Raw genomic sequence first — 27487 nt, 5'->3', positions numbered from 1 at the left:
CATCTTTGCAAGAACAAATATTTTTCTTTTAGTATCCAAACTGAAATATTGCTTCTTCCTCAAAGTTTTCTACCTTCCCTCTTCCCCTGCTGGAAGTAATCTCCTTTTATATGAATATATAAAATATGATATTTTATTTATTTATTTTATATATTTTAATCTTCATCACTACACAGAGCACTCTTTAAGGGCAAGATCCATATCTAGTTCTGTCTTCTAGTTCAGTATATAGAAAAACATCAATAAATATTTGTTTAAAATAATATTAAAAGGACTTTAGAAATTGACCTAAACTACTTTGAAAGTCCCTTGCAATCTGGGTTTCTATGATTTTTTGTACATTTATACTTATGAAAAAGAACAAAAAATTATGAGTTAATTTTCTTCTCAGAGGAAAACTGACTTAATGATCAGTAAATTAATATTAATATGCCAAAAGTCATACAGAACTCTGATGACAAAAGCTTCTTCAAATTTAGCTACTGCTCCCAAGAATCTCACACAGCAAATTACAGTTGTACTTTGGAAGGAAATGCCTATTTTTTCCATTATCATTCATGATTTAATTTGTTCAGTGAACATTTAAACACCTCTAGCGCAAAACACCTTGTTAGGCACTGATTAGAAATACAGTAGTAAATAACATGAATTCCCTTCCCACAAGGAACTATAAGCTAATGGTAGGGTTAGATGTTAAGCAAATAATCACATAAACACATAATAATGATACAATCTGTTAACTAGAGTGAAATAAGACTACACTGCATTTTAAAGAGTTTAAATATAGAAAATCTTGACTAAGGAAATAAAATTTATATGGATATGAGAGACCAGACACTTTGAGATGTGATGGCTCGTTAAATTAGAAAATTAGGCTAGGAATATTCTCTACTTAGAGTGTCCTGGCCACTAAGTCATAGCAACTACAAATAGAAGTGTTCAGTAAATATCAATAGACATCGGCCAGGCATGGTGGCTCACACTTGTAATCCCAGCACTTTGGGAGGCTGAGGCAAGCAGATCACTTGAGGTCAGGAGTTCAAGACCAGCCTGGCCAACATGGTAAAATCTTCTCTCTACTAAAAATACAAAAATTAGCTGGGCGTGGTGGCGCATGCCTATAATCCCAGCTACTTGGGAGGTTGAGGCAGGAGAATTGCTTGAACTTCGGAGGTGAAGGTTGTAGTAAGCCAGATCATACCACTGAACTCCAGACAGGGCAAAAGAACAAAACTCTGTCTCAAAAAAAAAAAAAAAAAAAAATGTTGACACCAAAAAAATACGTTGGAGCCATATCACTTTTACATCAAATGAGTCTAGCTGTGGTGCAAGCAATGAGAATCCCATTTTTCTTCAGAACACAAATACTTTTTTAAAACACTTAAAAACTTTCATTTAAATTTAAGAACTATATTACTTATTTAACATTTTAAATTGGTCTTTGCTTTGCAAGGAAATTCACACACACAAAACCCATTATTTTCATGCCCAATAACATGCCTATGTAACCTATCTTTGTTGATCTGTATGCTTAATGATATTTCCATTTCATTATGATTAAGATTACAGATCAAATAGTATTTTAAGGAGCTGAGTTGATAAGCATTTAAGAAATATAATTTGAGAAGGTATGGTCTTTCTCAATCAGAAGGAAAAAAAAAAAACTTACCACAGCTAAATTATTTCCAATGCATTTCAGAAACAAAAATTTTTCTGCAATAGCATCTTCACCCAGGAACTCACCCAGACGCTCCCTCAGGGCTTGTAAAGTAAGTTGAGGAGATACTCTGAAATATTACGATATTCATCTTACAATACCAAATGAAATAGATTTTGGATAGACTACTGATTCAGTAACTTTAGTCAGCTATCTCAAACACAAATGTTGATTTAATGTGTCAGATATAGTTTAACATATCATGTTTCTACATTGCTGGCATTTTGTAGGTCTTCCATAAATATCTCTTAAAATAAATAAATAAAAGTCTGCCTTTAAAATTATGCAAATAAACACTGTTTATAAATGTTTTGTACTGAAAAGGAAAATAACTGTCTCTTTGCTAATCTACTTGCAATTTTTTATTTTATTTTATTTTATTTTATTTTTTGACACAGAGTCTCACTCTGTTGCCCAGGCTGGAGTGCAGTGGCGGAATCTCAGCTCACTGTAACCTCTGCCTCCTGGGTTTAAGTGATTCTCATGCCTCAGCCTCCCGAGTAGCTGGGACTGCCAGTGCTCACCACCACACCTGGCTAATTTTTGTATTTTTAGTAGAGATGGGGTTTCACCAGATTGGCCAGGCTGGTCTTAAACTCTTGACCTTGTGATCTACCCGCCTCAGCCTCCCAATGTGTTAGAATTACAGGCATAAGCCACTGCGCCCGGCTTCCAAATTTTATTGCTAAAATTTGCTGTGGAATTTGTTTACTTTTATACATATATCAAGAAATGCTATAGCCACAGATATTTATTAGCTAGCGCTTAAATAATTTTAAAATAATCTAATGTCTAACACTGTCAGAGTCCTTATCTTTGCTTATTAGGAATACTTTGCTCCTGAATGTCTAAAATTTAAAACCATCACTTACGCTATCATTCCAAGTTCTTATTTTTCTAGGACCTTATGAGAAATATTAGATAATTCATTCAATCAACACATATTTATTGAGCACCTACAGTGTGTCAGACATTGTTCCAAGGTATGGGAATATGGCAGTCAACAAAACAAAAAACTCTGCCCTCATGGACTTTACAACCTAGTGATGAAATAGGAAAATTAATGAAGTAAATAAGTAAAGAAAAAAAAACTGTAATTCATAAGACACTGCTAAGTACCACAGAGAAAAATAAGGCAGAGAATAAAGAAAGGGATTATAGCAATGATTTAAAATGCAGTGCTTAGAGAATATCCACAGAAAAAGGTAATATGTGAGTAAAAACCTGAAAGAGATGGGAGGGCATACGGTTAGGGCAGAAAACTCATTCTAGACAAAAGGAACAGAAAGTACAAGGGTCCTGAGATAGGGCAATGTGTTCCAGAACAGAAAGGAGGCTGATGTGGTTGAAGAAAGTGATGATGAAGATTAGGAAGAGGGGTGTGCTTGAGAGATAACAGTCAGATCACATAGTGTTATGTGTCTTTTTGTGAATGTGAAAATACACATCTAAATACATATAAACATATGTTCTTTGTTTATATTTTTAAACAGTTCAGAGAAAGAGACATTGTAGATATATTGCTTTAACTACTGTTTTCAGATCTTCAGCAGCTTTCTCTTTCATTTTTTTTTTTTTTTTGGAGGGGGCACGGGTAGGGGGCAGAGTCTTACTGTTTCCCAGACCAGAGTGCAGTGGTGCAATCATGGCTCACTGCAGCCTTGACTTCTGGGGCTCAGAGCAGTCCTCCCACCACAGCCTTCTGAGTAGTTTAGCAGATTCTTAATTTCAGATAACTTCTCTCTTAATTCACTTTGTGTATGATCATAATAACACACAGGTTATACACTATTTTCTGGGTGGTAGAACTATGGCCAAGTGAGCTATTCCTAGAGAACTGGTTTAATCATTACATAGCACTACATATTGATAGTATTCATTAAGTTAGGAAATGGAACTACCACATGGACAAAGTATTTTTCACTTATAGTTCTTAAATTTCCAGAAAGCATTTTTCTCTGCAGAAAAAGACGCTTCTTTCAGGCATATTGTTAAATCACTATATAACACTTGCCTCAGAAATCCAGCTGAAATGAATCTGTTAACAACTTCTGTTGAAATGGTATTTAGCTTATAGTTCCACGATCCCTCAGGGACATAAAAAACATGAAGTTCCACCAACTGAATAAATTGAGAAGAACATCAGTTAAAATATTTTTAAAGTGAAAAAAAATCAACTATGTCACATAAAATCAAGTTTAATGAGCACAATTGAAAAAAACAGAATACACACATTCCTCTGAACAAACAAAAAACAAAATGGACTAAAAATCTGTTCTTAAGTTGGCCACTTGGCACTTGGAGTACATTTTCCCTTGGCAGCAATGGCTATGAGATTATCTCAGTATTTTTGGCTTATGGTGTTCTTTCTGTGGCCTGCAGTAAGAATCCTAGGGTACCAAGACCAGTTTTCCTAACATCAACCTTTACTTCACCTCACTCCCTACCTGCTCCGTTTGATTGGAGTGAACTTGTGGAATCCTTAGCCTTTGTATATTTTCTCCCTATTACAGTTCTGAAGATTGCTAGCTCTCAGCACCTGCAAAAGGCTTAATACTGTGGTTTGGGGAACGTACTTATTCACCAGAATTCCAGGAAGAACTTATTCCTGACCAAATGAGAAAGGAATGACTGTTCATTTACACTGGGCATGTCTGTGCTTATATGTAACTATCCACTTTTCCATTAATGTTTTGTCATGACCTTGAGTAGAATCCTTCTCTTTAGAATATTTATATTACCACAACAGAAATAGAATGATTGCAAATATAGTCTTATCTTTTAGTCAAATTAAGTTTGATACTGCATAATAAAAGTCAAAACATTAAAATGAATATACTGTGGGCCGGGCGCGGTGGCTCAAGCCTGTAATCCCAGCACTTTGGGAGGCCGAGGCGGGTGGATCACAAGGTCGAGAGATCGAGACCATCCTGGTCAACATGGTGAAACCCCGTCTCTACTAGAAATACAAAAAATTAGCTGGGCATGGTGGCACGTGCCTGTAATCCCAGCTACTCAGGAGGCTGAGGTAGGAGAATTGCTTGAACCCAGGAGGCGGAGGTTGCGGTGAGCCAAGGTCGCGCCATTGCACTCCAGCCTGGGTAACAAGAGAGAAACTCCGTCTCAAAAAAAAAAAAAAAAAAAAAAGAATATACTGTAATGCAATATTAAATATCTGAGAAATCTTTAAAAGTTTGAATATGACCATTAATTTTACAGAAGATAAAAATAATCTTAAACATAAAGTTTTCTTCAAGTTGTTTTTATAAATCAAGGAAATTACTTCTATGCTTTTAATGGTGAAATATTAACAATTTAAAATGTTTGTATAGATGTGACACTGAAGTTTGCTATATGTTTCATTTTGAACACTAGAGCACTTAAAAGATTAATTTCTAGCTATACTATTAAACATTTGCAAAACCTTAAAACATTTAAAGTAAATATGACCTTATCTTTATATAAGTGTATTAATATTTTACAGGGGGAAACTATTTCTTCAACTAAACATTTATACACATGCTTCTTAAAAATACACTTTTAATGGTTTTATTTTTTCCAGAACAACAAAGTAGTTGAAAAAATATGGAAAAATTTTTAAGTATATATTAAATCTGACATTATTGTAAGGTTAAATATTCTAATTACACCCAAACTCTAATTATTATAATCTTACTTTCCTGGCTATAATGGAAGCTACTCATCAATAATATTTTGATTAAAACCATTAGCTATTTTAAAAATACATTACAAGGTATATATAGGCACATACTTTTTCTTTTGCCATAGCCTTCAAAATGATTAGAGATGGCACTGTTGGATCCTGTCTCTAATGAAAATATTGACATCTTATTCATCATGTATTTTTTTGCATTAATACTAAAAATTTTTTTGGTAGCCCCTTAAATTTTTCATCCATGGCAAGTATCTCATTTGCCTTGCACTAGTCCTGGCTCTGTTAGAGATACAGCCAATAAACAATAAATACTGACTTCTAAGAAGTAAAATTAAAATTTTTTTTAAAATTAAAAAATACAAAACACTAATAGGTAATATAGCATATTACAAAGTGGTAATTACTAGGAAAAAAGAGTAAGTAGGGCAGGGTAAAGAAGAATCAGAAGATACGGAATGGAGAAGTTTTCAGTTTTAAATAGTCAGGGTAGGTCTCATGGAAGAGGTGAGATCTGAGTAAAGACCTAAGGGAAATGAAGGAATTAGCCAAGTGAAGATCTAGAGGTAATAAGAGTTCCAGAAAGAGATAAAAATAAAGGTATTAAGGTGAGAGCATGCCAGTATGATTGCAGCAGAGAGTAAAGAGTAGAAGACGACAAGTTCAGAAATATGAAGAGGTAAGAGGGGAAACACAGAGCACCTTCTGAGCCATTTTCACCTATAAAATGGGAAGCTAATGCATGGTTTTAAGAGAAACTGGAAGATCAGACATGTATTTTTATTTAATATAAAAAATTTTAAACATACGTACATATAAAAATAATTCTCTCTGAATAAAACATTTAAAGTAAATCAGACATCATGACAATATATCCCTAAATACTTTGACATCCATATTCTAAAAATAAGGACCACTGGTAACATAATCACAATTTCATTTTCACATCTAAAAAAAAAGTAAAATTCCTTAATGTCAGTTAATATCCAGTCCATATTTAAAATTTCCCAATTGTCCTCAAAATGTTTTCTTAATCTGGAATTCAAACAAGGATCACACACTGCATTTGGTGCATATATATATGTATATATATACATATATATACATATATATATGTATATATATTCTGAGACGGAGTTTCGTTCTTGTTGCCCAGGCTGGAGTACAATGGCACATTCTTGGCTCACTGCAACCTCCGCCTCCCGGGTTCAAGCGATTCTCCAGTCTCAGCCTCCTAAGTAGCTGGGATTACAGGCCTGTGCCACCAGGTCCGGCTAATATTTTGTATTTTTAGTAGAGATGGGGTTTCAGCATGTTGGCCACGATGGTCTCGATCTCTTCACCTCATGATCCACCCACCTCGGCCTCCCACTTTTAAAAACCTTCTTCTTGGAGTTCCCAAACCTTTTTTGCTTTTTTTTTTTTTTAAACACGGTATTGACTTTTTAAGAGATTGAGCCAGTTGTCTCATAGAATGTTCTACATTATGAATGTACTTCATTATCTCTAAGGTGTCATTTAACTTGTTTCTCCAACCTCTCTTACCTCCTGTAAACAGTTAAATATACAGCCTTAAAGTGACACAGGTTACTACTTGGGGCAACGGTATTTTATAAATAGTGCTCTGTATTTTATATTGCATTATATCAGGATATACATAATGCTTTATATTTGAATCTTTCTAAATTTAATTAGTTGGGTAAGGGGAATAATAGCTAGAAGAGACTATACGAGGCAAGAAAACTTGTTATAAAATTACTGGAATAATTACAGTGTGAGATGATGGTGACTCATGTGCTAGCAGTAAAGTTGATTAAAAAGTAATCAGATTTGGTATATATTTAAAAACTAGAGACAATCCACTGGAAGTGGAGTTCAACAGTCAAGTAGAAGAGTCAGAGTCAGTCTATTGGAAGTGGAGCTTGAGAGAAGAGTCAAGGAGAAGAATCAAGTATGACTCCAAGGCATTTGGCCTCAGATACTGAAAGGGTAGATTTGACATCACCTGAGATGGCAAAAAGTCATGGGTAGTACAAATTTTGGGGAAGGGGAAAAGATCCAGTTTCAGACATTTTAAGATGAAATATCTATTGGCCATCCAAGTGGAGATGTCAGTCAGTCAGCTGAATATATGCATATGTGAATCTGGAATTTGGGAGAGAGGACTGGGATGGGGCTACAAATTTGGAAATCCTTGGCATAAAGTTGGCATTTAAATATATGAGACTAGATGAGATCACCAAGGAATAAGTGCAGGTAGAAAAGAGAACAAAGAGCTAAAATATTTCAAAATTAAGAGGTCAGGAAGATGAATACTCAATAAAGATGACTGAGAATGAATAAACCAGGGAGGTAAGATGAAAACAAATATAATATGTATGCTAGAAGCCTACGTCAAGGAAGAGAACATGATTAACGGTGTCAACTGTTGTGCACACATAGGTCAAGAATGTTTAGGATGATAATTAACAGATTTAGTAATGAAAAGGTGAATTTATCAAGAATAGTTTTGTTGGAAAAATGGAGGTAAAACCTTGATTGCAGTTGGTTTTAGAGAAAACAGAGAGAAGGTATTGGGGGTCTGAGATGGTAAGACATACTTGTTTAGAAGAGTGGAAGAGTGGGCCAGGCACGGTGGCTCATGCCTGTAATCCCGGCACTTTGGGAGGGTGAGGCAGATCATGAGATCAAGAGATTGAGACATTCCTAGCCAACATGGTAAAACCCCATCTCTACTAAAAATACAAAAATTAGCTGGTTGTGGTGGCATGTGCCTATAGTCCCAGCTACTTGGGAGGCTGAGACAGGAGAATCACTTGAACCCAGGAGGCAGGGGTTACAGTGAGCCAACATTGAGCCATTGCACTCCAGCCTGGCAACAGAGTGAGACTCCATCTCAAGTAAACAAACAAACAAAAAAAAAAAAAAAAAAGAAGAGAGGAAGAGTCAATCAATGAGCGGCAGACAGTAACACTGCCCACAAAAAAAAAATTCCACTTGAAATTCATGGTCATGAATTTAAAGTGAGAATGGTACTTATGATGGTATAAATTTTTCTTTCTAGCCAGGTTCAGCTGCTCAGTTGTAGGTATGGAATAGGTGGAGACATGCAATAACCATGTTTGTTGTATTGCCAAGGAACACAATGAAGTGAGAGAGGGGCAAGAAGTCAAAAGTATATGCAAGAGAGTGATCATGATTGCTCTATGGAACTTAAGCTAGATATGGAGGGTACCATCTTCAATCATACAATTGAGAAATAGTAAAAAAGGTGATAGGATCAATGCATTGGGGGTCCCAATATGGTTGGTATATTAGAGGAAGTGAGCTAGAGACAATGAGAAGTGTAATCAGACAATGGGATACACGAAGTTGGGATCATGGTGGAGTCAATAACTAACACTTTATGTAATTCATGTTTTTGCTTTTATAAAACTTTTCAAATATTTTAGTATACAAAGATTTTCTTACCTCTGATGAGGAAGGTCGACTTGGATTGAGTGACATATTCACTAATGTCTGAATGGGATAATTATCATTGGAATTTTTTTTCTTTTTTTACCTTTCTTCATCTAAGTAGTATTATATAAAAATTACACTTTTTTTGGCTTAAGATAGCGTTCCACTCATTTCTGGTCTCTGACCTGTTCAAGAAATAAAAAGGAAAACACAAAATCATTAAATAAACTAAAAATGAAAACTTAGGAATATATACAATCTTCATTATTCTAACTCAAAAGGACATATTACTAGTAAATATGACTGGTAATTGTAATGAAATGACCATAAATGTATAAAACTAAGTAAAGTGATAAATTACGTTATAATGAACTTGTAACCAGGACATATTTTACTACTCTAAATCTTTTCTTGGTTGAAAATTAAGTTTACAGGCCGGGTGCGGTGGCTCAAGCCTGTAATCCCAGCACTTTGGGAGGCCGAGGCGGGTGGATCACGAGGTCAAGAGACCAAGACCATCCTGATCAACATGGTGAAACCCCGTCTCTACTAAAAATACAAAAAAAAATTAGCTGGGCATGGTGGCACGTGCCTGTAATCCCAGCTACTCAGGAGGCTGAGGCAGGAGAATTGCCTGAACCCAGGAGGTGGAGGTTGCGGTGAGCCGAGATCGCACCATTGCACTCCAGCCTGGGTAACGAGAGTGAAACTCTGTCTCAAAAAAAAAAAAAAAAAAAGAAAACTAAGTTTACATAAATAGCATTTTACATAAATTAGAAATACACGTTTGGAAGTAGAAAGAATTTATGATCCTTGGTTAGGATCAACTACAAATTCTAAGCATGCCTAAAGTTTTAATTAGCCTCTTGGCTAGTTAAAATGGCTGTAGAATGATGAAAACTGTTTAACCATATACATTTCTTCCTGGGCTTTGATGCCTCAATAATAAGAAACATGATTATTTCAGATGAAAATGCCAATCTTTAAATATGTCAGGCTTCATTTGTGTATTATTTCCTGTATTTTTCCTCAGAGGATTTATGGCAGTTTACCAGAATGTATGATACAATTAAAAACATATAAATGTATATAAGAAAAATTGAAAAATAAGGTAGCTGAATTATTACTCTAAAAGGAATTATCAAAGTAGGATAATTCTTAAGGATATACTAATCGTACCAACACAAAAGCTGAAGCTTTTCTAGATTTCATAGCATTGTTCTTCCTTGGCCTATGTTAAAATAATGATTTAAATCTAACAAAACTTAAAATTCCTCTGAGCTGGTATTGATTACAGCTCTACAAAACCCTAACAAGTACTACTAATAGTTTTAATAGTATCAAAATTAAAAGATTATTTCCTGAAATATACAATCTCCTTAGTTTTGCATATTACTTCTTATATTTCTTACAATTAAAATGTGCTTAGTCATTTTGACCATGTCAAACGCTATTTTAAGAACACATTGGTACTTTAAGAAAGTATTTATAGATCTATCCAAAAACTCTATATGCCATTGTATTAATATTAACCTCTATTGTGAACCTAGGCGAAACATGACTCAGATACATATATAGTCACTTCATTATTAGATAAGAATTAATCCATAATAATTATAGCATATGGACATTCATTGATTCACTAGTATGTAAATTAGTAGGCTAAAAGTTTTAATTTCTGTTACATATTAAAATTTGATATTTTAATTCAGAACAATTTTTTTCTTTGAGACAGAGTCTCCCTGTGTTGCCCAGGCTGGAGTGCAGTGGCACAATCTCAGCTCACTGCAGCTTCTGTCTCCCAGGTTCAAGCAATTCTCCTGCCTCAGCCTCCCAAGTAGCTGAGATTACAGGCCTGTGCCACCACACCCAGTTAATTTTTGTATTTTCGGTAGAGACAGGCTTTCACCATGTTGGCCAGGCTGGACTTCAACTACTGACCTCAAATGATCCGCCTGTCTGGGCCTCCCAAACTGCTGGGATTACAGGAGTGAGCCACCCACTGTGCGAGGCCCAGAACAAATTTTTAATTATGCAAACTCAAGATAGATCAATCAAGACCTGCTTTATTGTTGTCCTGTGGTAAACCAGGACTCCACTATATAGGTTGAGTATCCCTAATTTTAAAATCTGAAATCTGAAATGCTCCAAAGTCTGAAACTTTTTGAATGCTGCTGACACGGTGCTCCAAGGAAATGCTCATTGGTGCATTTTGGATTTTGGTTTAAGGTTGTCCAATGAGTAAGTATATAATGTAAATATCCCAAAATTTGAAAAAATCTGGAATCTGAAACATTTCTGACCCAGAGCATTCTGGGTAAAAGATACCTATAGTATCCCTTCTAAAGTAATGGCAAAGAAGCCACGTTTGGGATTTTAAAAACTCCCTTTATCATTTCTGATGGGACCAATGATGGAGTCCAAATCCTGGGCTGACCAGAAACAAAATGTTACGACATGAAAAGACAATCCCTTGGGAATTGGACCTGGGAAACAGCTTAAGAGTCAAGCATTAGCAGACATTATTAGTAAGAATATAAAAAAGAGAAGTCATGGGGTAGTATCCTAGCCATGAGGCAAGCCCATGTTATGGGAAAGCTATACATACAGAGAGACAGAAAAAGATAAAGAATAGAGAAAATGACTAAGTAAACTGGTAGTGAGAAGCAAACGAAGGAAATAACATAGCTGATTCATGTTTCTAACTAAGCACCAGAAAGGAAGAATCAAGAATTCTTGGGGCTGAAGTCTCTAGCCTTAGATCTACTTCCAATTTGGCCTATTAGCGTGACAGTTTTGTTTTGGGATTTACATGGGATATGTGCCTCCACTGCTGCTCTGCGTTGATTTTTACAATAATCTCCTCATTGCTTATGGTAACTTGAGTAAGTCTTTGCTACTGAAACCACAGGAAGCTAATTAAAACTTTAGGCATGCTTAGAATTTACTAAATCATATACTATATCCTAACACGTAAAGTGGAATTTTCAAATTTTTTTCCTATTACTAATTAGCTAATGAACCAAATAATGCCAACAATTCAACAAAAGGAGACTGATATCTCAATAACCAAAAATAAAGTGACTATGAAGTTCTGATCTAATCTTTCATTTATTACATAATTTTGCTTTACAACTCTGCTGCCAGGAATGGAAAATCAATTTTATTGTGCATGCTAATTCCCATTACTTGGTACTATCTAAAAGTGAATTACTAAGTAGGATCCAAGGCTAAATCTCAGAAGGAAACAGTACAGAATTGAATTATCACAGTCAACTATGCATTTGAAGAGTAACTGTTGGTAGATGTATCACCTATCTGCCATTTCTGATCTAGTCTCTCCTTTCAAAATAGTTATCTATCATGTTTTCTCTACACTTTTCGAAAATGATTTTCAATGTCAGAAGCAGAGCTGAAAATCAAGCTTAAGAACTTCTGATACTAAAAATAATGATTCTAGTCATTTTTATTTCCTGTTTGATTTGATAATATGGCATACAAAGATTGCTCAATGTACTTTTTTTTCTTCTGCTAGTATTGGGATCCCTTTTAGATATGCTCAATGTACTTTAATAAATGCTGACATTTAATAATTTTGACATTTTAAATAAGAATATAAAAAAGAGAAGTCATGGGGTAGTATCACAGCCATGAGGCAAGCCCGTATTATGGGAAAGCTATACATATTTATAGAGAGATAGAAAAAGATAAAGAATAGAGAAAATGACTAAGTAAGCTGGTAGTGAGAAGCAAATAGAGGAAGTAACATAGCTGATTCATGTTTATAACTAAGCACCAGCACTTAATAAATGCTGACATGGGCTATGTTTAAATATACCAATAAAGTAGAATCTCACACAAGATAATCAGATTGATTGGGAGCCAGAAAAGTAGGTTTCTAGTCCCTTATGACCTGTAAAACCATTCATTGGTCTGAGTGTCAGTTTCTTAGTGGTAAGTGACTTGAACTCTTCAAGAACCTTTGCAGCTCTAAAATTTTTTGATTACTCAAGAAATGCAAGAAGTGACAGGGAAACTTACAGTCTGGAATTAAAAAATCAAAATATGGTCAACTTCACGCCAGACGATGAGAGAATTTTTTGGCACAATTCCTGATTCTTAAATCACCAAGGCATGAAATCTATCTGATCAGGATAAATTCAGGTTACATATATGTCCTAGGAGTTCTGCTTTGATTCCTGGTTAAGCTGTAAATAAAATTGTAATCCATTTGGTTTTTTTTTTTGAGACGGAGTTTCACTCTTGTTGCCCAGGCTGGAGTACAGTGGCTTGATCTCGGCTCACCGAAATCTCTGCCTCCCAGGTTCAAGTGATTCTCCTGCCTCAGCCTCCCGAGTAACTGGGATTACAGGCACCCGATACCACGCCCAGCTAATTTTGTATTTTTAATAGAGATGGGGTTTCTCCATGTTGGTCAGGTTGGTCTCATATTGAACTCACCACCTCAGGTGATCCACCTGCCTCAGCCTCCCAAAGTGCTGTGATTACAGGTGTGAGCCACGGGGACTGAAAATTCTAATCCATTTAAAGGGTAATCTGTTTTAGGTAAATAGATTAAAATGCCTGAAATGCCTGCGGGCACTCCAAAATCTATAAGCATTTATAGTAGTCATACTTGTAGAACCAATTGAGGAATGAGGTTTGTTTTCTATACAAGTCCTAATGTAGACAAAATGGCATACTTGTCTTGATTTGAAATATTTTCAGGATACATTAAGACATTTTAGGGTGGGAGAGGGTCTCCCAGAGAGTAACAGAATGATATAGGATTAGAATCTATGTTGGAAAATGAATTATAGAGTTAGGTTTCTTTTACTTTGTGATTTTTGTGGGCATGTAGTAGGTACATATATTTATGGGTACATGAAATATTTTGATACAGGCATACAACGTGTGAAAATCACATCAGGGTAAATAGGGTATCCATGACCTCAAGCAATTATCCTTTCATGTTACAAAAAATCCAATTACACTCTTATTTTAAAATACATAAATTATTAACTATAGTCACAATTATCGCACTATCCAACACTATTTTATTCATTTTATCTAACTTATATTTTTGTACCCTTTAACCATCCCCAGTCCCCACCTACTACCCTTCCTAGCCTCAGGTAACCATCATTCTACTATCTCCATCAGTTCCAATGTTTTAATTTTTACTGCCAAATAAGTGAAAACATGAAGTTTATGTTTCTGTCCCTGGCTTTTTAACTTAATATAATGACCTTCAGTTCCACCCATGTTGTTGCAAATGAAATGATCTCATTCTTTTTTATGGCGGAATAGTATTCCATTGTGTATCTGTACCACATTTTATTTACTCATTCATCTGTTGATGGACATGTAGGCTGCTTTTACATCTTAGCTATTGTGAATAGCAGTGCAGGAAACAAGGGAGCGCACATACCTCGATATACTGGTTTCTTTTCTTTTGGATCTCTATCAAGTAGTGGTATTCCTGGGACATATTGAAGCTCTATTTTTAGTTTTTTTGAGGAACCTCCAAGCTGGTCTCCATCAAGGAGACCAGCTAATTTACATTCTCACCAACAGTGTACAAGGGTTCCCTTTTCTCCACACCCTCACCAGCATTTGTTATTGCCTATATTTTGCATAAAGGCCAATTTAATTGGGGTGAGATATCTCATTGTAGTTTTGATTCGCATTTCTCCTGATCAGTGATGTTGAACACTTTTTCATATTTCATATACCTGTTTACCATTCGTGTCTTCTTTTGAAAAACATTTATTCAGCTCTTTTGCCCATTTTTAAGATGGATTATTATATTTTTTCCTATATAGTTGTTTGAGCTCTTTATAGATTCTGGTTATAAATCCTTTATCAGATGGATAGTTTGCAAATATTTTTTTCCCATTCTGTGAGTTGTCTCTTCACTTTGCTGATTGTCTCCTTTGTAGTGCAGAAGTTTTTGTTTTTTGTTTTTATTTTATTTTAATTTTTATTTTTGAGACAGGGCTTCTCTGTTGCCCAGGCTGGAGTGCAGTGGCATGATCATGGTTCACTGCAGTCTTGATCTCTGAGGGCTCCCAAGTAGCTGGGACCACAGGTACATGCCACCATATCTATTTTTTGTAGTTTTGTCTAGATGGGGTTTTGCCATGCTGCCCAGGCTGTTATTAAACTACTGGGCTCAAGCAATCCACCTGCTTCAGCCTCCCAAAGTGCCTAGATTACAAGCATAAGCTACCGTGCCTGGCCCTGTGCAGGTTTTTAACTTGATGTAATCCCATTTGTCCATTTTTGCTGTTGTTGCCTGTGCTTGTGGGGTATTATTTTAAAAAAATCTTTGTCCAATCCAATGTCCTGGAATTTTTTTTTTTTTTTTTTTTTTTTTTTTTTTGGTGAGAGATAGAGTCTCACTCTGTTGCCCAGGCTAGATGCAATTGCATGATCTTGGCTTACCGCAATCTCTGCCTCCTGGATTCAAGTCATTCTCCTGCCTCAGCTTCCCAAGTAGCTGGGACTACAAGTGTGTGCCACCACACCCAGCTAATTTTTGTATCTTTAGTAGAGATGAGGTTTCACTATATGTTGGGCAGGCTGGCCTAAAACTCCTGACCTTAGGTAATCCACCTGCCTCAACCTCTCAAAGTGCTGGGATTACAGGTATGAGCCACCATACCCTGCCTCCAATGTTTTCTTATAGTAGTTTCATAGTTTTACGTCTTAGATTTAAGTCTTTAACCCATTTTGATTTGATTTTGGTACGTGAGGAGAGAGACAGGTCTAGTTTCATTCTTCTGATACGGATATTCAGTTTTCCCAGAACTATTTATTGAAGGGACTTTCCTTTCTCCAATGTATGTTCTTGGCACCTTTGTAAAAAACAAGCTCACCTGAGATGAATGGATTTGTTTCTGGGTTCTCTATTCTATTCCACTGGTCTATGTGTCTGTTTTTATGCCAGTACTTTATGCTGTTTTGGTTACTATAGCTCTGTAGTATAATTTGAGGTCAGGTAACATGATTCCTCCATTTTTATTCTTTTTGCTCATGATAACTTTGATGACTCTCGGTCGTTTATGGTTCTGCATAAGTTTTAGGATTGTTTTTAATACTTCTGTGCAGAATGTCATTGGTATTTTGATAGAGATTGCATTGAATCTGTAGATTGCTTTGGGTAGTTTAGATATTTTAATAATATTGATTCTTCCAATACATAAACATGGAATATCTTTCCATTTCTGAGGGGTTCTCTTCAATTTCTTGTATCAGTGTTTTACAGTTTTCATTGTAGAGATCTTTAACTTCCTTGGTTAATTCCTAGGTATTTTATGTGTAACTACTGTATATATTATTTTCCTCCAAACTTCAATTTCCTTAACCATTATAAAAACAGAATAAGCTCATTCTTTGAGAAAGAAGTCAGAATTGTGAAATCCCCCTTTGGAGAAATTTAGCCTTTAGTTAAACTACAAAGGCATGTGAATCTTATTTATTCAAATTCTGAATTTAGACCTAGTAAACTAAAGAACTTAGGGTACTAATTAGTTGAATAAGGTGAAGATCTAAGGTAAATTTAAATTGATAGTGTTCTGCTAACAAAACATAAAATGACAGATTACTTGGCTGTTTTTTCTTGCCATTTATTGCTAAAAGGATCCCCTTGGTGACAAATTCTTTTTATAACAGGCCAGTCTTCAACCAACTGAACGGTGAGCATCTATGTCTGCAGTTGGTAACATGATTGAAATTTTTAGGGCATTGTAGAAGGTCAAAGAACATCTCCTAAACAAAAGTTTACAAGATACAGATAGTTCATAAACTATATTTACAGCTAATCACTTCAGATACAACTGAACTTAAAGTTTACTAAATTTTTTTTTTTTTTTTTTTTTGAGACAGAGTCTTGTTCTGTCACCCAGGCTGGAGTACAGTGGGGCGATCTTGGCTCGCTACAACCTCCACTTCTCTGGTTTAAGTGATTTTCCTGCCTCAGCCTCTGGAGTAGCTGGGATTACAGGCACGGGCTACCATACCCAGCTAATTTTTATATTTTTTAGTAGAGATGGGGTTTTACCATGTTGGCCAGGATGGTCTTGATCTCTTGACCTCATGATTTGCCCACCTCAGCCTTCCAAAGTGCTGGGATTACAGGCGTGAGCCACCGCGTCTGACCTCAACGGTTTTTTTCCTTCTTCTTTGCTATCCTACATAGAATCTTTAAAGACATGCTACCAAAAAAAAAAAAAAAACTACTATCTGGTGTTTTAGACAGCAGTCCAGTCTGTGGTTTCTCAATGCAGCGGTTAGTAAAAAAAAAAAAACAAAAAACAAACAAAAAAAACTTTTTCTGAAATTGTTTTGGCCTAAGACACTGCTTATTCCTCAACAGCCTCCCTCACAGGAGAAATTATTGGACCATATATTCCCTAAAATCTCTTCCAGCATTAACATTTCACAGTCCTTAACAGTTCAGTGATAATATTCTAAAACTACTGTAAAATAAATCATTCTTTGAATAAAGATACTTCTATTTAATCTTACAAATCTGTAAAGTATGAATGACGTTTTAGCATTATACAGTCAACAAAGCACCAAAGGTGAAATAATTAAAATACCGTTTGGGGAAAACAGTATTTATTGAGATATCCTTCATATTCTTTATATATATAAAATATCACTTTTTTTTTTTTTTTTTTTTTTTAAGACGGGGTTTCACCATGTTGGTTAGGCTGGTCTTGCACTCCCAACCTCAGGTGATCCGCCCGCCTTGGCCTCCAAAGTGCTGGGATTACAGGCGTGAGCCACCACGCCCGATCATAATTTTTTTCTTTCTTTTTTTTTTTTTTTTTTGAGACGGAGTTTCGCTCTTGTTACCCAGGCTGGAGTGCAATGGCGCGATCTCGGCTCACTGCAACCTCCACCTCCCAGGTTCAGGCAATTCTCCTGTCTCAGCCTCCTGAGTAGCTGGGATTACAGGCACGTGCCACCATGCCCAGCTAATTTTTTTGTATTTTTAGTAGAGACGGGGTTTCACCATGTTGACCAGGATGGTCTTGATCTCTTGACCTCGTGATCCACCCGCCTCGGCCTCCCAAAGTGCTGGTATTACAGGCGTGAGCCACCGCGCCTGGCTAAAATATCACATCATTCTCAAAAACAACTCCGCGAAGTAAGCTTTATTGTTTCTTTGGAAATAAAGCCTCAGTAGTTTAAGTGGCTTGCCAGAATTCAAACCCTGGTTTTAACCCCAATCAGTACGTCGGTACGAATTAAGTAAAATGCTAAACTTACACTGTATATTTTTGTGAACTGATATAAACTGTTGAATAAATAAATTGTTTTGTTGACCAGAGCAATTACACAAGCTTTTCTAACAAAAAATTTGAAATGCATTAATAATGAAATTAACGTTAATAGAAAACAGCGCATTCATTCGGAGACTGACTACCCCAAAAGAAATAGGAAACACCTGACTTTAATAGAAAACATCAGCGCATTCATTCGGAGACTACCCCAAAATAAATAGAAAACATTTGCCCTTAATGCTGTGACATAACACACACATTTCCATGGATGAAAGACTGACCTGAGCTTATTTTGTTTGGTTTGATCCTACCATCTCTCCTAAAAACTTCTTTGGGACTCAATTTCAAGCAGGAGGTAATAAGTTACCACAAAAATACTAAGGAGCAAACTTTCCGGAAACACAAAAATAAGTTGTATACAGTAAGCGTTAATTCTCCAGATTAAATGGGTAACAGAGTAGACAGGTGTAATCATCAGCCAGCACCTTGGCTTCTTCGCAATCTTTCAGAAAACCGATTCAAGAGCTAAGAGACCAGTAAAGTCAAACCTCGAGAAGATCTTTTCTCCGGCGAATCAGCGCCCCTGCACCCCGCCCGCCCGGCTCCGCTGGGTCGGCTACAGCGATCTCCTCCGGTCTACCGGGCTGCGCGCGGTGGGGGTGGGGGGGCACTGAGAATGCCCATTGGCCAAACTCCGGTCACAGAGAGGGTCGCTGGTCTCAACTTTCTTAACTAGAAAAATGTCAGAGACCTAGCTTACTCAGTTGTGGTCATCTCAGAGAGACACGCCTGTACAGGACGGGGTGTGTGGGTGACTCACGCCGCTCAGAGGGCCTCTACAGCAAACTCCGGGAGAAAAACTGAGACCTCCTGGTCACCCGCCGCTTGGGCCTTTTAGAAACTCCTACAAGCTCTGACTCACCTCACTGGTCCTCTTCAGAACCCCTCTTAGATGTTAGCGGCCAACAATAAGTTCTCGCCTTACCTCTCCCAAATCGGCCCCTCTGAAGAGGAAAGAACTTACGCGGGTCGTGCTCGCCTCCAGCAGCCACCTCGCCCACGGACAGCTCCGCCCCTTCTCCTCTCCCTCCTCCACGCTCGTGCTCGGGGCAGAGTGAGGAGCTGGAACCGAAGGCCGGCAAGGCGCGCATGCGCACCGAGGGTGGAGCCGCAGAGCACAGAACCGGAAACTTAGAGACAAAGTTCGGAGCCCCGCCCCCGCCGCGCGCCGCTCAGTTGTCTGGCCCAGTCTACCCACGGCCCACCACCTACCGACCCACGAATCGGCCGGGCCCTCCAGTACACCATGTCTGGCTCCTCCAGCGTCGCCGCTATGAAGAAAGTGGTTCAACAGCTCCGGCTGGAGGCCGGGCTCAACCGCGTAAAAGTGAGCAGGGGCGGGCGGGCGGGCGGCCGAGGCGAGGGGTAGGCGGTGGCGGCCGGTGGGATCCGGCGGCCCAGGTGGCGGGGGCTGGCGGGACACGCGGCTACGGCCCTCATTTCCCTGGAGGGGACGCGCTTTCGGCGGCCGCGATCCGGGAGCGGCCCGCTTTAGAGAAGGCGCCGCGTGGGTCTACGCTGTGGTTTAGGGGGACGATTAGTCCGCCCTTCCGCCCCAGGACTTTACGAGGCGGGCTGGCCCCTTGGCTGAACCGAGGCCCGCATTCCGGTCCTCCTCCCTCTCTACCTCCCTTGGTCGCCTCCTCGGCGGGCCTCGCCAACAGCTGCGCCTTGGCGCGCGGTCCGCACCCTTCCTTTCCCGCTCTGCCAGCCTCCTGTTTCTCCTCGGACAGGGTATTTTCCGACTTTTGATTCAGAGCAGACTTTTTCCCCCCATTTTACCTCTCCCATACCTGCTTCCTTTGGTATCAAATTCTTACCTTCAGGCTTCTCTTGTCCATGTAACACATGCTTTTAAGCTAATTATTGCATAACTTAAACTGTGAATTAAAGCAGCATTTTTCGAAACGTTCCTGGAGTGTAAAGTTCTGGTCAGTGCCCCGTACAACTCGATCAAAGCGTGCATTTCATACCTATGGCACAGTTTGCTCGTATTTGACCTTGGGGATACCAACTCGCCTGCGTGCCCAAGAAAGTAGTGTGGGTAATTATCGGTCTTATTTTGGTGTCTGGTTAGTATTGGCTTTGTCTTGAGGTATTTACTTTGGGGGGGAAAGCCTTTTGTCTGTGTTGATAGAACAACTTGACGTTCAAGTGCTATTCTAAGTATTTCCTGATTATTACAGTCCTAAATGGATTGGCTTCTTTCTGGTACAATGGGTCAGGCTACATGTGAAACACTTCTGCAGTTAAAAAAAGAAAGAATGTAAATCATGTGCCCTGTTAAAAGCAGCTTGTTCCTAGGATGATTGGATTTTATACTCATTAGGCTAGTCTTTATTACTTCCTGAAACGTTTTGTGGATGAGAGAGGGTCTCTGGTCTCTAAGCTTTCTTAACTAGAAATGTCAAGGACCTAGCTTACTCAGTTGCGGTCAACTCAGAAGGGAAGGGAAATTCTCATTCGTCTTGGTGTAGGATCCCCCTCACTTCTAGCTCTTGAAGTGCTGTAGACTTCACTGCAGTTTGGAATCCATTTCTCTACTCTCCCAATTCTTACCTTATCCCAGTGCCAGTGGTTTCTAGTCAGCCTTGGCTGGATTTGGCTCTGAAATTTGAAATCATGCGTTTCTTAACAACCATTGTGTATCATTCAGGTGTGCCTTTATCATAAATAGGATGGCCCAGGAGAGAAAAAAGCGGGGGCAGGGTAGTGAAAGCAGTGAATTGCACACACTTAGTCTCCAAAGAAAATTACATGAGGTTTTCAGACGAAAATACTCCCAAGAGCTTTACCTGGAAAACCTTAGCTGCTGCTCCCGTAACCCCACAAAACTGATTCTACCTTAATCTTCACTAGGCTTCTCGTCGGGATCATTAAAGCCGTCAGAAATGAGTTGGTTTTGGAGTTCTCAATTTCTGGCTGATGTTAAGGCTGTAGCAAGGAGGGGAGGGCATCTCACTTTGGGATTTTTAAATGAGCTTTTCGTTAGACGTGTTGCTAAATGTGGTTAGGTTCCATTTGTGTATCTGTTTTATCAATGACTGGGCTAGGTGGTTTTTGGTGATATTTTTAAACTAGTACAAGCTTATTTTTAACCTGTATGTTTGAGTGCAGTTGACAGAACTTATCACAAGTGCTTGACAGACTGTCATACGTATGTCTGGACATTTTTGAGAGTGAAAAGGGCACTAGTAATTAGGCCAGGATTGCAGGATTTCTACCTCCTGGATGGTGATTGTTACAGTGCCTTGGGGGCTAGCAGCTTGTTCCAGTTTTAGTATTTGTCTCAGCTTTCCTCACTGCCTGGAATGCTATTTCTCACTGATGGTTATTTGGCTGGATCTCTTGTCATTGAGTCTCAGGTTCAATGTCACCTCAGACACCTTCCCTTAGGTGGCCACCCAGTCACCATCTAAAAGATTACGAATTTTACCACAGTGCACCTTGTCTGTCATTTTCTCTGAACTATCAGCTCCATAACAACAGGGCTCTGTACGTATTCTCAGTACCTATATGTGGCACATAGTGGTGCTTGAAAAGTTGTGAAAAGGAGTTACACTGGACCCTACCTACACTTTAAACAGAAAATTAACAGGTACTCTTTATGCTTCCTGTTAATATGAATGAAAACACTAAACACTGTTATAGTATTTGGTGAAAAATGACACCGCTGTCCTCCTACTTTAGCTACACTTCTTTGGAAGGGAGGGGACAAGGGGGCGTGTAGTCATTAGTAAAATGCTTTTACAAAGGAACTAATAAACCTATGGAACTCACTACCCTGGACTGTTGTATAAGCCAGACACACAAATAGAGTCAAGAAGCATTTAGATTCATCTTAGTATGATGAATTATTTGATCAGGTCGGAGGTATAGCTGTAATCTGCAGGGTTTCTCGGTATAGAGAGCATTTGTGATGCTGTTAAGTCCCATCCAGCTGGATGGACTGGACACCTTGCTCTCAGCCTCCTTTATTCTCAGTTAAGACTGAAAATAAAATGCATGATTATATTTCCCACTTCTTAAATCGATCAGTTCAAGACTTCAGATATTAGATGCATTTGGAGTGTTTTAGTCACTCATGTTCCATGTCTGAACGGTTCAGTTCATTGTTTTGTGTACCAACAGTATTTTTTTTTTTTTTTTTTTTTTTTTGAGACGGAGTTTCGCTCTTGTTACCCATGGCGCGATCTCGGCTCACCGCAACCTCCGCCTCCTGGGTTCAGGCAATTCTCCTGCCTCAGCCTCCTGAATAGCTGGGATTACAGGCACGCGCCACCATGCCCAGCTAATTTTTGGTATTTTTAGTAGAGACGGGGTTTCACCCTGTTGACCAGGTTGGTCTCGATCTCTCGACCTCGTGATCCACCCGCCTCGGCCTCCCAAAGTGCTGGGATTACAGGCTTGAGCCACCGCGCCCGGCCTACCAACAGTATTTTAATGTTATTAAACTAGACAGTGACAGTTTTCTGCCCAGTGTCATTGACTGAAAGGCTGATAGCAAACTTCAATTTGTTTTTCTAAGCAGCCTGCCTTTAAGAAACTATTGCCTTAAATCTGATTTAAGTGTTAATATACATATACAGAGCCACCCAAACAAGACTTAAGGAACATATGGCTTTATGGTTATTTTGTTGATAGTCTACATTACCTTAGCAGAATATATACAAATAGTAGATGTTTAAGTGAGTGAATGCATGCCTCTTTTAATCTGTTTTAGTTTAAAGAGAGTATAAGGGTCTGACAAGTTTGAGGATCGGTATACTGAATGCATTCTTAGAGTGTTTGGTTTTCTAAATTACGTGCTAGTTATCCCACATTATGTTTATTCAAAGTAGCATTTTTCCAGTAATTCTGCTTTCAAGACAAAGTAATAGTTTTCTAGAATGTTATTGCCCTTTTTGTTTAACCTGTAATGCTTTTAATAAAAACAAGATGTTAATTACCCTCAGGTTTGCACTTGAACAGCCTATTACTAATAAGCAAGATGTACTATGCTTTGCAAAAAGAAACATAATTGTACTGTTTGTATGCAGTCATCTCTTGCTTCTAGTAATCAAGCAAAAGAAAATATACTTCATATCAGTCTTATTTACAAGCATTAGTTTTAAGTATTAAGAGCTTACTAGGCCAGGTGCCGTGGCTCACACCTGTAACCTCAGCACTTTGGGAGGCCAAGGTGGATCATAAGGTTGAGAGATCGAGACCATCCTGACCAGCATAGTGAAACCCCGTCTCTACCAAAAATAGGAAAATTGGGCATGGTGGTGCCCACCTATAGTCCCAGCTACCCTGGAGGCTTAGGCAGGAGAACCATTTAAACTTGGGAGGCAGAGGTTGCAGTGAGCTGAGATCGCACCATTGCACTCCAGCCTGATGACAGAGCAAGACTCCATCTCAAAACAAACAAAAGAGCTCACTATATAACTTAAGTCTTCAATTATTAAATAGTATCTTCTTCTGAAGCAAGAGAAGTATTGTTATGTTCTAAGTACAGTATTTCCAGAGATTTGAGAAAACCTTCATTAAAATGTTCTCACCACCTGGCACTTTCCCGCTTTCTGTCTTCTATATAGGTTTCCCAGGCAGCTGCAGACTTGAAACAGTTCTGTCTGCAGAATGCTCAACATGATCCTCTGCTGACTGGAGTATCTTCAAGTACAAATCCCTTCAGACCCCAGAAAGTCTGTTCCTTTTTGTAGTAAAATGAATCTTTCAAAGGTGAGTTTCCTTAAGAACAAAAGCCGACATTGTAGGAATAACTAGCCTTCTCTTTGCAGCACTTAAAAGGTCATCCCATGCACTTTCCTTTGACCCTCCATTTCCAGCATTTATCTGTTTTGCAAAGTGACGATTCATGAAACTTGCTGAGTTAGTAGTCATGAAGGCTGTTTCTATTTTACCATAAAGATGGATAAATTGAGGATTTAATGGCGATAGGGTATAGGAGAGTTACTACAAAATGCCACTACTGTAACAAGCCATGTGTCACTTTTTAGAGCATTGACCTAATGGCCTATGTATATTGGGAGTCACCAAGTACTAGTTTTGTTTTTATGTACCTGGCAAACATTTAGGCAGTCTTAAAAAAATCTGCAATGTTTTTGGGGGATGACTTAAAGTACTACCATCTGAGTTGGATTAATTCTGATGTTATTGCTCTGACTGAACCCAGCAGTACAGCAAAGATTGGGAACTGGAAATACAAGAGAAAATCAGATGTAATTGAAAAAGCCAGTGTGGTTCAGGCATTTGGACTGAGGTAGAACAGGCTTTATGTTTTGTTCTCATTTGTTGGATTAAAGATAAAACATAAAGGAAATGCAGTATATGAGTTTTGGGTGGCAAACCGACAGTGGACTGAATTTCAGAGAATTAAAAACTAAAGACCTGCTGGCTTTATTTGAGCATGCTTCAGTACATTAATTTGTGACTTCCAGATCAAATGTCATGTGTACAAAATGTATGTTAGTCTAAGAGGTGTGACCAAAAACGTTTTGGATCATTCCTTTTTATAAATTCTTTGTACTTTAGTTAGGGAGTGTACTCATTAGTGTTGACCTATGAGAAGCAAACTTAAATAGTACTTAAAAAAAAAAATAAAGATTTTATATATGGTACACACCCCTTACTAACATTCTGACCCTGCAAAGTCAAGGAAGCTGCTTCCTAAAATACGTTGTTACATAGTCGTGCCTTAATTAAGTTTTATAGGCCTGGGAGTGTCCAGGAAGTCTGTATAAGTACATGTTTCCAGTCTATCCCAGCATTATAAGAAAACAGCTTTGTGGGTATTAAGATTTGAAGCAGTTTGGGCTAGGGAAAGAATACTTGGGCATCAAAGCATTGCTTCTCAATCCTGAATATATGCAGATCACTTTGTTAAAAAGCAAATTCTAATTCAGAAGGTCTGAGGTGAGGCTCTAGAACTTGCATTTCTTACAACTGCCAACCTACACTGATGCTGATGGTTCTAGACCTACACTGAGTGGCATGAATGTTAAGAATTTGCATTGGAGTTATGTATGTAAATACAGTTTTAAAAATACATGGTTTTTGTAACTTGTAAAACTTAACATAGGTGATTTAGCAGCACGACATACAAGAATAGAAATCACCATGATCATTACACCTAGAAATAATCACTGGTAATAAATTGTATTTCCTTTTTTTTTTTTTTGAGACGGAGTTTTACCCTTGTTGCCCAGGCTGGAGTGCAATGGCGTGATCTTGGCTCACTGCAATCTCTGTCTCCCACATTCAAGTGTTTCTCCTGAGTAGCTTGGATTACAGGTGTACACCACCATGCCCAGCTACTTTTTGTATTTTTAGTAGAGACAGGGTTTCTCCATGTGAGTCAGGCTGGTCTCCAACTCTGGCCTCAGGTGATCCGCCCACCTCAGCTTCCCAAAGTACTGGGATTACATGGGTGAGCCACTGCACCTGGCCCCTATTTCCTTTTAAGAAGAATTTATTTTTTTTCGACATTTCAGCTTTCAAAATTTTTCCTCTTTTATACAAAACAAAGTAGGAGAAATAATACAGGATTAAAAACTGTTAAAACAGAACATGTGTGCACAAAAAATGAAGATGACAGGCTTATTGACAATGAAGAAATATGTAAAATTCAGGTAGTTTTTGTATGAAACACTTTTAAAAACATATGCAACAATGGGTGCCACAAAAATGTTTTAATTAAAAATAAGGATCAGTATTTGCCATTTTTCATTCTGCCTTTTTAAAATGAATTTTCTTCATTATTCTTTGTAAACAAGATCTTTAGCCGTGTATTAACTATGACTGAATTATACTGTATTGAATATTTAAGTTTCCAAAATTTGAGGTTCCAGTGAGGTGAAGATTTTGATGAACATCTATGTATACTTAGTACCTCTCTTTCCTTAGTTTTTAGAAGTAAAATTAGTCAACAAGGAGTGAATGTTTAAAATTTTTACAATGTTGTACTTGATATCCCCTGCCAATATAATACTTTGGCCTTCCACTAGAAACATGAGAATGCTTTTTCCTTGAGCCCTAACAAACCTTCATTTTTTGCTGTTATTTTAGGTGAGATTAAACATTTTTCATAACATTGATTCTGTTTATGCCTCTTGAACATTTTTGTTACAAAGTATCTCAAATTAATACTTTCTACGTTTCCATATCAATAACAAAACCTAAACTTAGTATGCTCGTTTTAATTTTTTAATATACCTTTAATTTTTAAAAAAATTTTTTAGTTTATACTCTATTAACTGAAGTATTTTATGGTTTGACAACATAACTTTTGTTTTTTAAGGCACAACTTACAGCTTTGTATTCCATCATATGTGGCAACCTTCATTTATTTATCCATTCTCCTACAGAGTTATATTTAGGCTGTTTCCAGTTCATTGCTGTTAAAATACTAATACAGTCAATATCCTTGTACATGTTTCTCTATGTCTAGGATTATCTAGGGAACTAGAAGTGTGGTTGCATCTTCTACTTGACTAGATACCGCCAAACTGCCCTGCCTAACACTCTTGCTCATTTTTCTAAGGATGTTCAGATTTTCCTTGATTTAAGAGAGCTTTATTAACCGTTTTTTATTATATACAGAATATATGTTGGCAGTAATCTTAATCTGTAAGTCTGTTTATAAAACAGGAATGATTTACACATCAGACTGGTTGTGAAAATTAAGGGAAAGAGATTACTGTTACTGCACCATAGGCATTTACCATCCTTTTTCTCTTTCTTAAACAAGTTATTCATGAAAAAAATTAGAAACTATGTTGATAGTTTAACTCGCCTTTTTTTTTTCCATCTTAGGTTTCCCAAACCACTTCTTATGATCCAGTGAATATTCAAGAGAGCTCCATTTGAAGCCTGTACAAAAGCTTATCCCTGTAACACTTGTGCCATAATATACAAACTTCTACTTCTGTCAGTCCTTAACATCTACCTCTCCGAATTTTCATGAATTTCTATTTCCCAAGGGTAATTGTTTTATATACACTGGCAGCAGCATACAATAAAACTTAGTATGAAACGTTTTTTTGTTTTGTTTTGTTTTGTTTGCATTATTGGTATTAAATACATGGTTTATTAATCTGTTCTGAACACCTGAAGGGGTTAAGTCTGTAGAGTTTGTTCCACCTACTCTTCTCATATGACTTATGCCATACATCTGGCAAGACTGCTAGGGAATTAAAGGTAAACTGTGAACCTTTGTTCTTTTCAGGTCAGGAGGAGGCTGTTATGTTCTACAGTTTCCATTAATGCCTTATTTATAGG

General features: G+C 37.7%; 2 protein-coding genes across 6 annotated transcripts in view; one reads left to right on the top strand and one right to left on the bottom strand.

Moving 5' to 3' along the window:
• Positions 1-8912, bottom strand: part of SPATA1 (spermatogenesis associated 1) — a 46652-nt gene extending 37740 nt beyond the window's left edge. For all 5 annotated transcript variants that reach the window (XR_012512467.1, XR_012512468.1, XM_074381089.1 and 2 more), the window contains exons 1-3: positions 8862-8912; positions 3732-3838; positions 1670-1787 (exon numbers count right to left, since the gene is read on the bottom strand). Coding sequence is in view for 3 of the 5 variants with exons in the window: in XM_074381089.1 (XP_074237190.1) it covers positions 1670-1787; positions 3732-3838; positions 8862-8897 (261 nt within the window). In the remaining 2 variants the exon portion in view is untranslated. The remainder of the gene's footprint in view (positions 1-1669; positions 1788-3731; positions 3839-8861) is intronic.
• Positions 8913-19322: 10410 nt separating this feature from the next.
• On the top strand, positions 19323-27246 carry GNG5 (G protein subunit gamma 5). The gene is made up of 3 exons (XM_039473843.2): positions 19323-19532; positions 23785-23929; positions 27023-27246. Exons 1-2 carry the CDS (start codon positions 19452-19454, stop codon positions 23908-23910), a joined length of 207 nt encoding a protein of 68 aa, XP_039329777.1. The 5' UTR covers positions 19323-19451; the 3' UTR covers positions 23911-23929; positions 27023-27246.
• The last annotated feature ends 241 nt before the right edge of the window (positions 27247-27487 follow it).

The sequence above is a fragment of the Saimiri boliviensis genome, chromosome 11 (genome assembly GCF_048565385.1).
Source record: "Saimiri boliviensis isolate mSaiBol1 chromosome 11, mSaiBol1.pri, whole genome shotgun sequence".
In the NCBI taxonomy this organism is placed as follows: domain Eukaryota; kingdom Metazoa; phylum Chordata; class Mammalia; order Primates; family Cebidae; genus Saimiri; species Saimiri boliviensis.
Note: the sequence above shows the minus strand (reverse complement) of the source record. Positions and strands in the feature narration are given on the sequence as shown.

What these genes read in the sequence shown, in the direction of transcription:
- GNG5 (XM_039473843.2), top strand. Translation starts at nt 19,452, where the DNA reads ATGTCTGGCTCCTCCAGCGTCGCCGCTATGAAGAAAGTGGTTCAACAG. An exon ending in CCGGGCTCAACCGCGTAAAA is followed by an intron (nt 19,533 to 23,784) that starts GTGAGCAGGGGC and finishes TCTTCTATATAG; the next exon opens with GTTTCCCAGGCAGCTGCAGA.